Source organism: Canis lupus, chromosome 5 (genome assembly GCF_011100685.1).
Source record: "Canis lupus familiaris isolate Mischka breed German Shepherd chromosome 5, alternate assembly UU_Cfam_GSD_1.0, whole genome shotgun sequence".
NCBI classification, from domain to species: Eukaryota; Metazoa; Chordata; class Mammalia; order Carnivora; family Canidae; genus Canis; species Canis lupus.
The window spans coordinates 10,809,371-10,825,051 of record NC_049226.1 but is presented as its reverse complement, the minus strand read 5'-3'; the positions used below and the strand labels follow the sequence as shown (position 1 = coordinate 10,825,051).

General features: G+C 45.6%; 1 protein-coding gene and 1 long non-coding RNA gene across 7 annotated transcripts in view; one reads left to right on the top strand and one right to left on the bottom strand.

Annotated features, from left to right (window-relative positions):
* SCN3B (sodium voltage-gated channel beta subunit 3) overlaps positions 1 to 10,577 on the bottom strand; it is a 25,178-nt gene extending 14,601 nt beyond the window's left edge. For 2 of the 6 annotated variants that reach the window (XM_038535841.1, XM_038535842.1), the window contains exons 1-3: positions 9,596 to 10,028; positions 9,147 to 9,228; positions 1,217 to 1,380 (exon numbers count right to left, since the gene is read on the bottom strand). In XM_038535841.1, the coding sequence (XP_038391769.1) occupies positions 1,217 to 1,380; positions 9,147 to 9,201 (219 nt within the window). In that variant the 5' untranslated portion in view covers positions 9,202 to 9,228; positions 9,596 to 10,028. Of the gene's footprint in view, positions 1 to 1,216; positions 1,381 to 9,146; positions 9,229 to 9,595; positions 10,033 to 10,144; positions 10,181 to 10,503 lie in introns of those variants that run through there. The other 4 variants (XM_038535839.1, XM_038535840.1, XM_038535838.1 and 1 more) reach the window with 4 other exon arrangements.
* On the top strand, positions 9,549 to 15,681 carry LOC102155174. Its single transcript, XR_005359117.1, has 4 exons — positions 9,549 to 9,734; positions 11,069 to 11,196; positions 13,469 to 13,529; positions 14,909 to 15,681. It is a non-coding gene; the product is annotated as an uncharacterized LOC102155174 (long non-coding RNA).

Here is a 15,681-nt window from a genome sequence, read left to right as displayed (position 1 = left end):
AAGATTTCAGGGGAGTCTACTGGTTCCAGTTCTGGCACCCGATTGGAGCATACACTCAACTTCACCCTGCTGTTGTCTCCAAGAAGTCTTTGTAGGAAAGAAACTTGCCTCTGGGACGGTGGCATAGTGCAGTAAAAAGAGCTTTGTGTCCCTAGTTCGAATCTAAGCTCTCTAATCAACTTGACTTCTTTGGACCTCAGTAGCTTCACTTATGTACTTATACCTTTTCTCCAGAAAACACTTATATCATGCCTCCTATATTCCAGGGCTCTTCTAAATGCATTAAAAATTAAAGCTAACAACTTTGAAGGTAACAGTTCTCTGAGGCTGCTATGGTTTGCATCTCCATGTTAGAGATGAGGACACTGAGGCACAGGGCTGAAGCAGACTGTCCCAGGGCACAGAGCTCATAGGTGGTGGAATCAAGACTCAAACCCAGGCATTGAGGTTCCAGAGTCCAGCCATCCCCAAGATGGTATTCAAAGCGTGTACCAACCACATTGGCCGTGGCACCAACCAATCAGAATTGACATTAGCCACGGCACAGGGCAGAGTCTTGGAGGCTCCCTGCTCTGTTAGGGTGATTCCTTAGTTTCTAGAACATAAGGAGATCCGCAGGTTCCTGGTGGGACCGATGGCGGTGAGACCACTAGGGAGGCTTGGCACAGCAAATATCCAGTATAGAACTATTTAAATATTTCACTCATCATGGATGCTGTGCTGGGCACGCCAGTTGAAGAGCAGTTTGGTCATTCCTGTCACTCTTACTGCCCTGAGATTGTGAGATTTCAGCAAGCTAACCTACGCTATTCCATTTAATGACGCTGAGTGTCATTTCAATTTTTCTACCAATTTAATCCATCCACTCCAATGGTGCAGAAAATTAAACACCTGCGAAGTGCCTTATTGGGTGCCGAGCACACAGTAGGCTCTAAGCGCTGTTTCTCTCTCCTCCCCCTTCCCCTGCTCATGACCAGGACTGCTCACAGCTGGCCAAGTGCCCTTCCTTTCACAGAGGCTGGGCTGTCAGTTATCTGCTGGGGAGCTGTCAGTGCTTTGAAAAGAAAGAGCCAGTATTTGTCAGATCTTCATTCCCCAGACTCTCAGGAGCCAGGCACATAACAGCAGAGGCAAGTAAAAGAAAGGCCAGAAAAAAAAAAAAGAAAGAAAGAAACGAAAAGAAAGAAGAAAGGCCAGAGTCAGCAGCCAGACATACAAGGAAATCTTTACCGCCCTCGGGCCTGTAGAACCATTCCACCACGGTGGTGGCCTCCACCTCCTCCCTCTTCATGCAGGAGATGCAGCGCAGCTTCATGGGGTTGCCCTGAACGGCCTCCGTCTCCGAGGGCACTTCCACACACACAGGGAAGCAGACATTGACTGGAGAGAGGCCGGGTGACAGGGAAGGAACAGGAGGTATTGGGGAGGCAAGTACCAGGAGAGCAACATTGGAGAATAAGAGGGAGGGAGAAGAGACAAAGAAGCAAGAATCATGAGACAAACTTGAAAGTCGCATGGACATGTATGTACATCTTCACCTGTGCTCCCCAAGGATGCTCACTCAGAGCAGGCAGGGAGTGAGCTAGAGGAGCCATGCATGACTCAGAATTTACCGAAAGCCTCCTAGGATGCAGCTGGGATGTGGTACAGCCTAGAGCCCTACCCTCAAAGGCTTAGAGTCTTGGTGGGAAACAGGGGGCGCACACACACCCATTCACTGACCATCCATGCAACCCTTCATTCAGCCACCATTCACTGAACTCTACTCTATGCCAGGCCTAATGCTAGGCTAAGTCACAAAGATGAACGAAACACTAACCACACCCGAAAGGCATTTATAGTCTAGCAGGGAACACATACTCCTACGTATCATTAAATGGGGCTATGATGAATGCCATGCTGGTGATGTGTTCTGTTCCCAGAGGAGGGACAATTATTCCTGGTGGGACTGGGGAGAGAGAAAGAGAAGGAAGATGAGGCTGGGGTCTAGAAAGGGAGCTAGAACCACACTGTGAAGACCTTTCTATGAGGGGTCAGATGTTTGCAAGCCTCAGAGAGATGTAACTAAATCTGAAGTCTATGGAAAAAATGTAGGTAATTCTGATGCCTGGTGGGAGATGGAGCAGCCTTGAGGAAGACAGTGAACTGACCACTCGTCTGGAGTGGAGAGTCGTCTTTGCAGAGGAGTAGAGAGAACCAAAGTTAAAATCTGGAGAGAGGTCAGATTGGGGGGAACACCTTACATGCCATATGGAGGTCTGGACTTACAGTCCCCGCCCTCTAGAAACTTGTAACCCATAAAAAAAAGGCAAGTACATCAGACTGTACTTTCAGAATGAGTCAAAAGTGGGATGTGGCTGCCAACAAGGCAAGTGCAAATGTGGGCTGCATTAACAGATGTACAATGTACAGAATGAGAAACAGTGCCTCTGCACTGTTCAGAACAAATCTGGATCATTATAATCAGTTCAGGGTGTCACGTTTTGCAAAAGAAAGTTGTTCAATGAGTGCATGCCCAGAGGGGAGCAAGATGGAGAAGGGTCTGGGGAAAAAATCTGGGGAAAAACAGATGGGAGGACGAGGGGGTGCCTGACTTGGACACAGAACTTATCTGTCTTCAAATATTTGAAGGGAGGCCTGTGGAAAAGAAAATAAATTCTGTCCAATTCCAGAAATTATAAGAAAGTAAGTTGAGCTCATTAAAAAAAAAGAGAGAGAGAAAGAGTTTTCTGGTGCTAAAGCTGTTCACTTAATGCAAAAAAATATTTGGTAAAGAGTTTACACTTCATTGTATGGAAGATTAAAAAGTGGGATGACCATGAAAGATTCCTATATCAGGACTTCTAGGGCCCCTTCTGATGCTACCTTCTCATGAATAATAAAAACAGAAGCCCTAAAAAAAAAATGAAGCCATACACATTGATATTTAAAAGCTAGTACATACCCACCATTTGCTTCAATGTGAATGGAACTGGCGGGTAATATGCTGAGTGAAGTAAGTCAATCGGAGAAGGACAGACATTATATGGTTTCACTCATATGGGGAATATAAAAAATAGTGAAAGGGATTAAAGGGAAAGGAGAGAAAATGAGAGAGAAATCAGAGAGGGAGACAGAACATGAGAGACTCCTAACTCTTGGAAACGAACAAGGGGTAGTGGAAGGGGAGGTGGGTGGGAGGATGGGGTGACTGGGTGACGGGCACTGAGGGGGGCACTTGACGGATGAGCACTGGGTGTAATGCTATATGTTGGCAAACTGAACTCCACTATAAAAATATACAAAAAAAGAAATAAAGTTTAAAAAAAGCTACTACACTGTAAATGGTTAGTCTGTTTCTGTATTGGCAAACAATTCATTCTAAAAACAGAGGTTTAGAGCTTAAAATGAGATTGACTAACTAATTGAGTCAAAAAATAAATTACATTTGACTGACTTTGAAGGCAAAAATTGTCATTATTAAACACAGAGTTTAAAAAACAAGTGGCACTGGAATTTCTCACCTCACTGATTGCCAGGGTGGATTTGGCTGAACTGGCTGGCTAGGCAGGTGTCCCCTTCCTACCTCACTGCCCCATGTGCATCCCTCCCAAAGCTGTGCACTTGAAGAGGACAATCTTATAAAGGAGGACCATTCTTTGTCAAGGGCATATGAGAAGCTGTGCTCCCCTGCTAGAACCTACAAACAAGCTCTCAAGATCCATTTGTCAGAGAACATGGGGTAGTCACGCTTTCAACACTCCGGACGTATCCGAATGAGGCACTGCAGATGGCAGTCACCTTTCTATAAAAACAAACAAGTGGCACTATGATGGAACTTAGAACATCAAAGTAAAATCAAATTAATTGGTTTTAAAACTCTCAAGCAAGCTGAGGCTGGTCTTATATGGTAGTCTGCAAGAAGATCTCCTGCTTCTGCATATGGACCATCACTTCCAAGGAGAGAGGCTCTGTATCTAGAAAGAACTGATCAGAAACACTTTCAGAGTGTGATGTGTTTGAAGTCTTGATTGTTGACCTGGTTGAAAAAAAAGAGAAAAGAAGGTGTGGTCTGTGCAAAAGTTTGGGAATGAATAGAGGATGTGTATTGAGAACTCTGTGTCGCAGGCAGCCTTAGGGCATATTCATATTTAATGAGACCTGGTATAGATTAAGTTAGTTCAGCGATGATGGCTTCAAAGCAGGATAGGAAAATGTACCAAGGAACGCACAGGAACAAATACAGAGGCAGGATGAAGATGTACTTAGCAGCTGAAGGCCTCAGTTTATCTACTCTTTAACCTCTGAGACTCAGTATATTCATCAACAGCATGCTGAAAATAACATCTATCTAATACAGTATTTTATGGAGTGATTTATAGGAATGTGCTTTGTACGCATATGACTTGTTAAGGTATTTTACCCTTCATCTGCTTGTTAGCTATTCAACAAATATATTGTGTGCTTATCACGTGCCAGGCACTTTTCTAGGCAGTGACAATACAGCTGGGAACAAAACAGAAACCATCCCTGTTCTCATGGAGTCTACACATCCCAGGGGAGGGTGAGAAAAATAAGATACATTACAATAAGTACTATGAGTAAAAAGAGGGACATAGGCACATTGGGGACAGCCTCATGGAGATGGTGACAATGAGCAGGCACTGAAGGAAAAAAATGAGGGAAAGAAGAAATATATGAATATCTGTGAGCAAGTGTGCCAAGTAGAGGAAAGAACATTCCAAGGATCCTAGGGTTGGAGTGTCTATTGAAAGCAAAGAGCATGATAAAGCACAGGGAACAAAGTGAGAAAGAAGGACACATAAGCCGGGGCTAGATCACAGCTGGTCTACACAATTAGAATTTTGACTTTTGCTCGGAGTGACATGGGGAACCCTGGAGTCTTCTGAGTGGAAGAATGATATGATTTATACAAAATTACATGATCTGACTGCTATGTTGAGAATAAGTGGAAGAGGTGAGGAAGGACAAGTATGGAAGCAAAGAGAATAGTTAAGAGGCTGGTATGCTGATCAGACCGAGAGACAACTCAATGGTTTTGCTTGGATGAAGGTGGTAGTAGAGCTGCTGGGGTTTGAAAAGGAATAATTTACTGGACCAACACCCTTGAATAGGTGACAGGCGATGTACTTTAGTGAACAAGTAGATGAATTGGTCTTAAATAGAAGCACAGTCAGATCGTTTACGGTTAAAGAAGGACAAACAGAATCTATGCAGTCAGGATATGACTATGGATAGCATGGCAGTCTCCCTTTTTCCTGAGTTGCTCCCGAGATGACAATAATTTTTTTTAAGATTTTATTTATTTTTTATTAATGAGAGACACAAAGAGAGAGAGAGAGAGAGGCAGAGACACAGGCAGAGGGAGAAGCAGGCTCCATGTAGGGAACCCGATGCAGGACTCGATCCAGGGTCTCCAGGATCAGGTCCTGGGCTGAAGGCAGTGCTAAACCACTGAGCCACCCGGGCTGCCTGAGATGACAATAATCTAAGGTATCATCAGAGAGCAAGTGCTACTGACTGATTCCCTTCTCATGGCCAAAGCTCAATTTCAAGGCATAAGAATTCTGCTCATGGGGGTCTAGATAGTACACAAAATGGCCACAAAATTCTCTCATCCCTCTTTGCTTGACCTTTGCTAACATAACTTGTGGCTCCTTCCATCAAGAGGTGAAATCTAGGGCAGCCCAGGTGGCCCAGTGGTTTAGCGCCGCCTTCAGCCCAAGGTGTGATCCTGGAGACCCGGGGTCGAGTCCCGTGTGGGGCTCCCTGCATGGAGCCTGCTTCTCCCTCTGTCTGTCTGTCTGTCTCTCTCTCTCTCTCTCTCTCTCTCTGTCTCTCATGAATAAATAAAATCTTAAAAAAAAAAAAGAGGTGAAATCTGTTTTTCCACCCCATGGAGACTGCCGCTCTGTCTACGAAACTCTCTAGATATCCAAGAAACATTGTACATATGGCAGGTAATCAAGCCACATGGCTGACTGTAAGTAATAAACTCCTGGAATAATCTTGGCCAAATCATTGGACCTTTGGTCTCTTCTTCAATTTCCATGGTAATAGTGAAGAAACTTCTGAGAAGGTAGAATGTGATGTTATTACTAATGATTATATTTAACTAAGGAATGGTATCGATCTATTATGAGGTGGAGAGTAATGTACTGAACTCACTCCTCTCATGCCCCCAAATCTTTTTCTTCTTTTTCTTCTTTGGGCATTACTACATTGCACCTCGCCCCACCCCAAGCCCATTTTGCTCTAGAATGTTTTTCTTTGTGGTAAGATAATAAATAAAGACTCTGATTAGAATGTAAATACTTTAAAAAAGAGGATAATAAATGAAGTTATCTGTAGATATTAACACCCTGAAGTGATTTGTCTATCAGATTAGCCAGTCACTTAGCAGATCCTTGAAAGAATGGGGTGCAGCAAGGTGGGCTGCTAGGAGGAAGAGAGGAAAACATGCCCCAATACAGCAGACACCTGGAAGAGTAGACCTGGACCTACAGGCTAAGCAGGCCTTTAGGTAAGGCAATGGCGTGACGGAGGGGAGGAAGAGTGGGGGCTCAGAAAAAGGATGAAAGGACAGATAACCATCTGGCAATCCAGCATAGCAGCACATGTGTCCATAAGAGGTACTAGAATAAGTACTAGAAGGTTGAAATCAGGAAACAAGAGTTCTCTAGCAAGTTCTTCCCTCTCCCTGAGCTCATTTCCTCACCTCTAAATTAGATATAATACTACTTTCCCCCTGAACACCCCCAGGGATTGATAGGGTAACCAAAAAGAAGTAATGAATTGAAAAATGCTTTGCAAACTATAACGCACCAGGCAAGTGTTGAGTTTTTTTTTTTTAATTACGTATTATATACTTTGTTAAAGGAAATAAGGGAACTCTTCAATACGTGCAGAAAGTAATATCATGGAAAAGAGTCTTTCCATTCATATTGCATCATGTGAAAAATCAACTTGGGAAGGGAGAACTTATCTAGTCGAAGTGGTCTTCAAATACTAGAATTACATTCAATAAAATAAAATGAAATTGCATTTGTGAATTGAGGCTCTTTCTCTTACATCTGATGATCAAGTTTCCCAAACCATCCCTCTTTGCTTCTGCAGCTTTTAAGTTTTGTGAACCAGTGTTCTGGTTATAAAGAAGCTGAGAATCAGCAAGCATGCGTGTGATGTGCCCATCTCTTCCAAAGGTTTTATTTTGGGGTGCGGTGGGGAGTGGGAGTGAAGAGAGGGGTGGACACTGCCAAGTTTAGCAATATTCTGTAACTATTTCCTTACTCTTCAGTCTTAGACATTATCTGCTCCAACTTCCAAACTTTACCTATGAGGAACCAGATACTCTAAGGTCGTTACATAGCAAGCTAACGGCAGAGCTAAGACTCCAGAGCTAAGACTCCAAGCCAAGCTCTGTAAGTCTTAAGAGAGGCCTGGAATAAAATGGCATGCCCACCCCCACCCCTGGAATTCAGGCAGGGATGCTAAACATTTAAATTAAGGTTTGGGAAGAAAGGCTCTGTAGAATCTTACCCGGGCCCTTGTCTGCAACTTCATTTCCCGTTGCTTTACCCACACTTTCTTATCCAGCCAGACAAACCTCTCCTAAGCCTCATGTCCCTAGTCTTAGCCTCCCACCCCCCCCCCCCCCCCCCCCCCCCCCCCGCCGAGGAAATCCCAGCCTTAAATCTTCAAGGCAGGTGAGATCATTGGCAACCTATTATGTCTGCTCCATCTTCAGGTGTAGTCTACTCTACTGGGAATGGATGGCGGTGAGTCTACTCTTGGGATTGGCATTACTCTCCCTCTTTGTCCTTCCAGGACTGTCTCATCAGGCATTTTGTTCAACAGGAAGCTTGGCTTTGCTTTTGGTCACATGCACAATCCAGATAATGCTGGCAGCCAGTAACTCCTGGAGGCTTAATAAAGTGATACTAAGGCAAAGAGGCAATTCCCATCAGCATATTTGCCACTGCACAGGCAGGATGAGTTTCATGCCAACCATGGGAGAATAATCCCACATGCCCGGTTTCAATAAAGCAGGTGGGCACGATCACTTCTAATTATCCTGGTTATTGATTTTTAGCATAGAGGAAGGTAAAAGCATGGAAAAAGTAGGAATGTAGAAGATCATGTGAAGCAATATATCAACTGAAGAGCACTTATATTTGACCCGAGGGTCTAATCAGAGGCACCAAAACAGAGATGCCCACAACTACACAACCATCACATACACACACATACATACATCCTCACCAGTCCATTCAGATGCCCATTCTAACATGCTCAGACATACACTAACACACACATTCAAACACCGAGGAATACACATCCACACAGTAAAGCATACTCTCAATCACATACTCAGATGTTATCACGTAGACTCGTTAACTCGCTCTACACACTTGCAGGCACCTCACTCCGACACTACTCTGCTCAGCCTTACTGTTGGAAGTGAAGGTCTTCCTTATTTGGAGGGAGAAGGTCACCTTATTTCCTCACAGCAAACAAGAACCTATTCATTTCTGAAAGCAAAAAAACCGCATAGCTTCCCAAATACCAAAGCACCTTAGCTTCGCACATTCATGAAAAAGAATAAAGATGCAATGCCCAGGTGCCTATTAATCAAAGCCATAGCTGCAAATGGCTGAAGCCTATTTCCCTTATTAGAATCAAACAAATGGATCAACAGAGAAAGTGTTTTCACTCTCAAAATGCGTGCACCCGGCTTTTTTAAAAAAGGCACGGGAATTAATCTGAAGACCCACCGATTTCTCACTGAAAAAAATGAAATGTAAATGCAACCGAGATTTTTCATAATGAACATGACTGCATTCCCTTTCAGCAAAGGAAAAGGGGGGAAAAATACTTTGGAATCAACAGGAAACAGGAGGAGTGGTGGGAAAACCAGCAAGGGTGGCTCAGGAATAAAGCAGCAGGAGAGTAAGCAGGTGTTTTTCCAATCTCAAAAATCCCAGCTCTCATGGAACCCCTATGGATTTCCGTGCCTGGCAGGCAAGCCTAGAGGGAAGCCAACCGGGGCTCCTTTTTGTCACAAACGACACGAATCAAGTGTTATTATCGGTGGCATTATTACTGTTCTCTGCATCTCGCACGGCAGGGGGCTGGCTGGTACTTACCCCAGAAGATGAGCACGAGGGAAGCCAGGGGAAACAATCTGTTGAAGGCAGGCATCTTTTTTCTGGCGGGTGGCTTCCGGGGCTACACAGGGAGATTCCCGCGGTCAACAATTCGCCCTCTCTGATACTTTCGAGGAAACCCTTTGGGGCGAACTGCCCCAAGGGGGCGACTTTCGGACCGAAATAAGGGCCCGCGACCGAGCCGGGCGGGGGGTTCGGCTCCGAGCTGAGCGGGCGCGCCGCCCCGAGCCGGGGAGCGCGCGGTCCCCGGGGCCCGTTGCCGGGATCCGGTTCAGCACCGCGGACAGCGCCCTCCCCGCGCCCCCGCCCCCCGCGCCCCGCGCCCCCGGCCCCGCGCCCCGCGCCCCGCGCCCGCTCGGCTGGAGGAGAACGGCGCTGGCTCTAGGCGGCCGGGCTGTCCACGGGGCCCATGCGGAGCCGCCTCTCACCTCCCCTGGGAACAGCGCCGCGCCGACCAGGATCCGCCGAGGCCCCGCAGCTTCGGCTTCATCCGCGTGCCCCGGCTTCCCCGAGCTGGGCGCGCCCCGCTCCCCCGAGGCCGCCCGGCCACCCCGGCCGAGCTCCTAGGTTCGTTCCCCCTCGGCCCCGTCCACGCCCGCCCGCCGCTCCCCGGGAAGGTCCGGAGGGGCGGGGAAGGAGGCGGAGGCTCCCTGGGTCGGGCCGCCGATCTCGGGAGAGGGTGGCGGTGGGACGAGGCAGGGAGGAGGCGGGGAGGGCGGGCCCCTTCCCCCGGGCTCGCCCCCAGGTAGTGCGGGGCCCCGACCCTGGGTGGCGGGTGGCCAACTGCCCTTCTCCGGGTCCCCCTTGACCGCGTCTGCTGTCAGCCTGGACATGCGCAGGCGGCTGTCCTGCCCCCGCACCCCCGCCCGCCCCCGCGGACCCACCCCTCGTGCACACGCTCCCCACCCCCAAACAGGCGTGCCCCTCCCAGGGCCGAGCGCGGGGTGGAGCCTGGGGCGGCGCAAACCCCTCCAGACCTCGCGGTGTCTGGGCCGGCCGGCTGCCTCCGGGTCCCCGCGGCTCTCCCCAGCCCCGGGCACGCCTCCTCGCGTCGCTGCACACCCCCCGGCGACCCCGCCGCGGCGCGGGCACAGGCTCGCCGGCCTCCAGCTCCAGGAACGGGAGGGCCAGGTCCCTTTCGGGCAATGATGTCATCCGTAATGTACACTGTACACGAGAAGCTCCGGGCTCCCCCCCCCCCCCACTCCGCCCCCAGCCCGTCCCCCTCTGTGCTCCTCTTCTAGCCTTTGTCCAGCCTTGAGTAATGGGGTCCGGGCACACCGAACGCAGCAAGATAATCCCTGTTGCGGAGAAGGGGGGTAGGGGTGAGGCGCACCTGTTCCGTGTTCACCTCCTCCGCCAGCGAGGTGCTCAAGCCTTAGCGCGCGAGTGGTGCTGGGCGTGGGGGCAGCTCCCTCTTGTTCTAATCGCTTTTTCTTTTTTCTTGTCCCCCCCCCCCTTTTTTTTTTTAGTTTAAAAAGCAGATAGATTGTGGTTTGGCTTCTTCCAACGGTTGGCCACTCCCTAGTCCTAGCAGCTGTTTCAGTCCCCCCCCCCGCCGCCGCATCTCTGGAAGGGAAACCTGAAACTTTAAATTCGAACTCAGATTTGTTATAAACTCAAATTGACATAATACATTAGGAATGCCTGGAGCTGAAATGAAAGACTAATACAAAAGTTTCCCCCTCCAGGCCCTTCTTAGTCCCTCCTGCTCCTTTTCCAAAAGGGGAAGCTTGACCCTGATATCCCAAAACAGAACGGGAGAGTAACAGCTGGCTGTAAACGAACCATAGGCAGGAAATTCTCTTTCCTAACATATGACAGGACAGCAGAAGGTTCTCCAAGATAGGATCTTCCTGGGCAGGGAGCCACCAGGCCATAAACTCTACGTTGTTTTGAAGGCCAAGCCCTTGAAGCACAGTGAATTAAGCCTGGAAGAGAAGTTAAAGTTGGCTCTTATAATTCAGCCTTTCCAGTTCATGAATCCCCCAAGAGCCTTCCTGATGAATAGGCTCCACCTTTTTCAGTGGTAAGAGCTTACTACTTCCCAAGTTAGTTCCTTCTGTTGTTCAAAGTTCTTTTTTACATTCAATCGAATTCTCTGTACTCCTCTTCCCTCCCCACACTCCGTTAAATGGTCCTTCAACTGTTATCATCTCTCTCTCAGGAAGATTTTTAGTTTGTCAACATGATTCTCAAAGTGACATCCAGAACAGGGGATAATGTTCCCTGTGTGGTCCGAGCAGCGTAAATCCAGGGGAATGACAGCCACACTTGCTTTAGAGGGAGAGGGTATGTCTATTCAAATACATTTACTGCCCCGCCTCACTCCTAATGAGCTTGTGGTCAATTAAAATTCCTAAGTATTTTTCACTTGAACTGTTGCAGAGTCACTTTTAGTTATACACGGAATTTTGGGAAAATGATTACGGAACTACATTTATTGCTGTTAACGTTTACCAGTTTCAACTAATTGTCACATCTTGTTAATACTCTTATTGAATCCGGGTTGAATCATCCAACATATCTCTATTCCTTAGCTTTGTTTTACTTCTAGTCTTGACAATCACCTGATCTAAACATAGGTCTGTTTGTTTTTTAATAGATAGGGGGAAAAAAACCCAAAGAGTCCATTGATACAATTTTAGAGGCCTCGCTCTAGCTTGATAATGCGCTACTAATTAGACTTTTTGGTATGGTTGCTCAATCATAAATAAATACTGAAATGTATCTATGTTCCATATTTATAACATGACACATCCTGAATATTTAAATCATAGGGTCTATGTGAAAAAAAATTACATTGATAGTGGTCCAGAGAAAAGAGGTAAGATTAATGGTTTACATTTACTTGGAAATAGATGTTCAGCAATATATTTCAAATGCTTCCAAAGTGGAATAAATTACCTTTTGTTACATTCAAGCAGTCGTTATCCAAAGAATTACTGGGATGTTGCAGGGGAAAAAAATCTCATATAGGTTAGAAATTTGGAATAGATTACAGATAAGGTTCCAACAACCTTTGGGGTTCTATGATTTTATTGAAAGTAAATGAATTTGGATGGGTCCAAATACATAGAGCGACTGAGGTATTCTCCGTCTGATAAATCTGTCAACCACCACCCCCACAACCACCACTACTACCACAGTCGGAATTGGCTTCATTTTACATAATTTTTCTTACATCCATTTGTGCTATTAGGAAATAATCACAATGTTCTTTTCTAAGCGTTTACCATTCCCATTTTAGTCACTTTGAGGATTTTACTTGAGATTTTAGGAACCATGTATTTGCTTCTGGTCTGCATATACCCTTCCCCTGTCTCTCCTCTATTGAAAATAGGAGCATTTGGTCTTTCCAGTTTTCTGACATTTTCTTTGATTTTTGGCAGTGGCTCTCCGTCACTTTCGCAAGTACCTTGAGTTCCCTCAAGTACCTTCTGCCTTGTTTCAAGAGTTTTTAACTCATTTTAATTGTTCCAGTTACGCCTTCCTCCTTTCTGCCATTTCGGCTTTGCTACTTTTTTACTGCTTTGTTTTTAACCCTTTCCAATTTGATGGTTATCTTTCCCTTACAGTGGTTGGACGAAACCATCCATTCTAGTCTACAAACAGTAGCTAGAGCATCTTTTGTATTTTATAAGATCATGTACCTTCCTTGCTTTAAGCCCTTCAGTGTATTTCGTTGCACCTTAATAAAATCTAGACTCCTCACCATGGCCTAATAAGGCCTGCTCTGGGCACTGGCTGTTCACTTATCTTGTTCACAATGTTCACATTTTAAAAAATGTACCTCAAACTTATTAAGCTTTTCCCATCATAGAGCCTTTGTGCCAGATGTCCCCTCTTCCCAGAATGCTCTTTATCCTGTGGCTAGTTTCTTATCATTAAGGTCTTGCCTCAAATGACTTCTCCTTAGAGTGAGTGGCACTCCTGGTCACACTTTCTAAACTAGTTTCCTGCTCACTTCCCCACCTGAAGCTACTCTCTATGTCATTATCCTGCTTCTTGTTCTTTATATCTTCTCTTATTATCCAAAATTACTTTATCTGAAATTTATTTTTTTAAGATTTTATTTATTTATTAGAGAGAGGGGGGGGGGGTATGAGCAGGGGAGAGAGGCTGAGGGAGAGAGAGAAGCATACACTCTGCTGAGCAGGGGGCCCCATGTGGGGCTCAATCCCAGGACCCTGGGATCATGACCTGAGCTGAAGGCAGACACTTAACCGACTGAGCCACCCAGGTGCCCCACTTTGTTTGAAATGTAATGCACTTGTTTATTTTCTGTTTCTTCCTATCAGGATGCAAGCTTCATGAAAGCAGCCTTTTTTGTTCTGCTTGCTGCTGTACTCCTATGCCCAGGTTGGTACAAGGCAGATTATTAGATCCTTTACGAATCCTGAATGAATGAGTAAATGAACAGATGAATGAGAATAGTGTGGAAAGGGTGAAGAGCCCAGGCCATAATCAATATAGGGAACAGAAAAAAAAAAAAATCAGAGAAATGGGAGAAGACCAGGATGACACAATGCCACAGTAGACAAGGAAAGAAATTATTGAGACTTGAGAGATACTCCTTCTGAAAGAGGACTCCAGCCAATTGTACTCAGAGATTGAGAAAGAGGAAAGGAGTGGGGCCTGACATATGTAGAGATTTTGAGGTGGAAGGGGGAAGAATGACAGACATGGAAAGAGGAAAGGCATCTGAGATATGCACGGAGACATTACTTTTCCTGAGGAAAGAAACCTATTTCACTAAGATCATGGGGGACATTAGAGACAGCAGTGGGGGCAGTGACACTGAGGAAAGATAGAGTAGAGACCTTAAGATAGACATACGGATCTTTGTAAAGGAGGCAAAATTATCTACTGAAAAGTAGGGGGTGGGGAGGACCAGGGGAGCTACAGATGGGACAGTCGCTTTGGGCCCATTGATGCTTTTCAAGATCAACACATACCTGAACCAAGAGTCAAGATGCAGAAATCAGAGCCCAGTGTAAGCAAGTCGAGTGACCTGCTTTTGCTATTCTTAATGGATTTTGAAAAATAGTGCACAACCCGTGGGACAAGGAGAGTAAAAAAACATGTTTATTTTAAACTGTGGCCAAAGAGCACGTGTGGGACTGGGAGATATCAGGCTCCCCCAAATCGTTCCATCATCCTGACTGCCAGCTGTGTGGTTACTGTCACCAGCCAAGGGAAGCATGGGATTAGGACAGGAAATGCTGACATGAGGACCAGACGATACAATCCCTTCCTGCATCTGCACATGGCAGAGAACCTGATAGGTAAAATGAGGCCAAAAATGTTTGTCGAATTGAATTGAATTTCATCTGAATGATCAGGAAAGCCAGAACATTCTTGACATCCGGGAGTGCCCCACAAACACTCATTACACACCCTATATGCGAGAGAAGCCAGTGTCACACCGATCATAACCAATCTTTGGGAGGCCCATGGTATGTATCCATGAGAAAGCTATTAATAGGAAGTTATAATAATCTGAACATTTGAATGGGAAAAAAGAAAATAAAATTGGTGATAAGTTACTTCAAACTTCTCAAAAGAAAAGTTATATTTCAAGAATTGCTGTTAGCCAGTGTAATTTCTCAATGCGTTTCTGGTGGGGCATCTTAGGCCTAGAGAGAAGGGGAAAAAAAAAAAAACTTTTGGAGAAATAAGTGTCATTATTGCCTTTGCTGCTGACCTAAATACTCCGGATATTCTGATGTTTGATGCAGGAGCAACACCTGAGCCCTGGCTGACTTAATGCTCATCAGAAACAATATCGAAGAAGAAGAAAAAGAAACCACAAAATGACCCCCAGGTGGGGGATGGGAGGCCTGTCTCAGGCCTCTTTCGACTCTGAGATAGGACTGGTACTTTCACTTGACCACTCTGAACCAATTTTCTCTCTCTAATTGTCTGTCCTCCAGAGTTACTGTAAACACAAATGAACTAATGCATGGATGTGTTTTGGATTTTGTAAAATCTTATAAAACCAAGAAGTATTAGGCTCCTGTTTAGATTATTTCTTTAATACTTACAGAGATGTGCCCAGCTATTAACTTCAACAGGATAAAAAATAACCAACTTTTTGTGATTTGTCAACACCTTTCTTATAATTTCCATCACCAACATCATTATGTTCATCATCATCTTAGTATTTGAGAGCATGCTTTGGTCCCACAATGATATGCACTTTGTATGGATTAACTCATTGAATCCTCACAATGATTTTAAGGAGTAGATACTATTCTCTTCCCCCCCCCCTAGGAAATAAATACAAAAGTTAAAAGATTCGCTCATTCAACTTGTATACAGCAGAATTATGACACACACCCAAGGCTCTTCATCTTCAAAGTCTTAAGGACTTAACTTCCTATAAGGTTTTTCTCAGCCATTAGAAATGACAAATACCCACCATTTGCTTCAACGTGGATGAAACTGAAGGGTATTATGCTGAGTGAAGTAAGTCAATCAGAGAAGGACAAACATTATATGGTCTCATTCA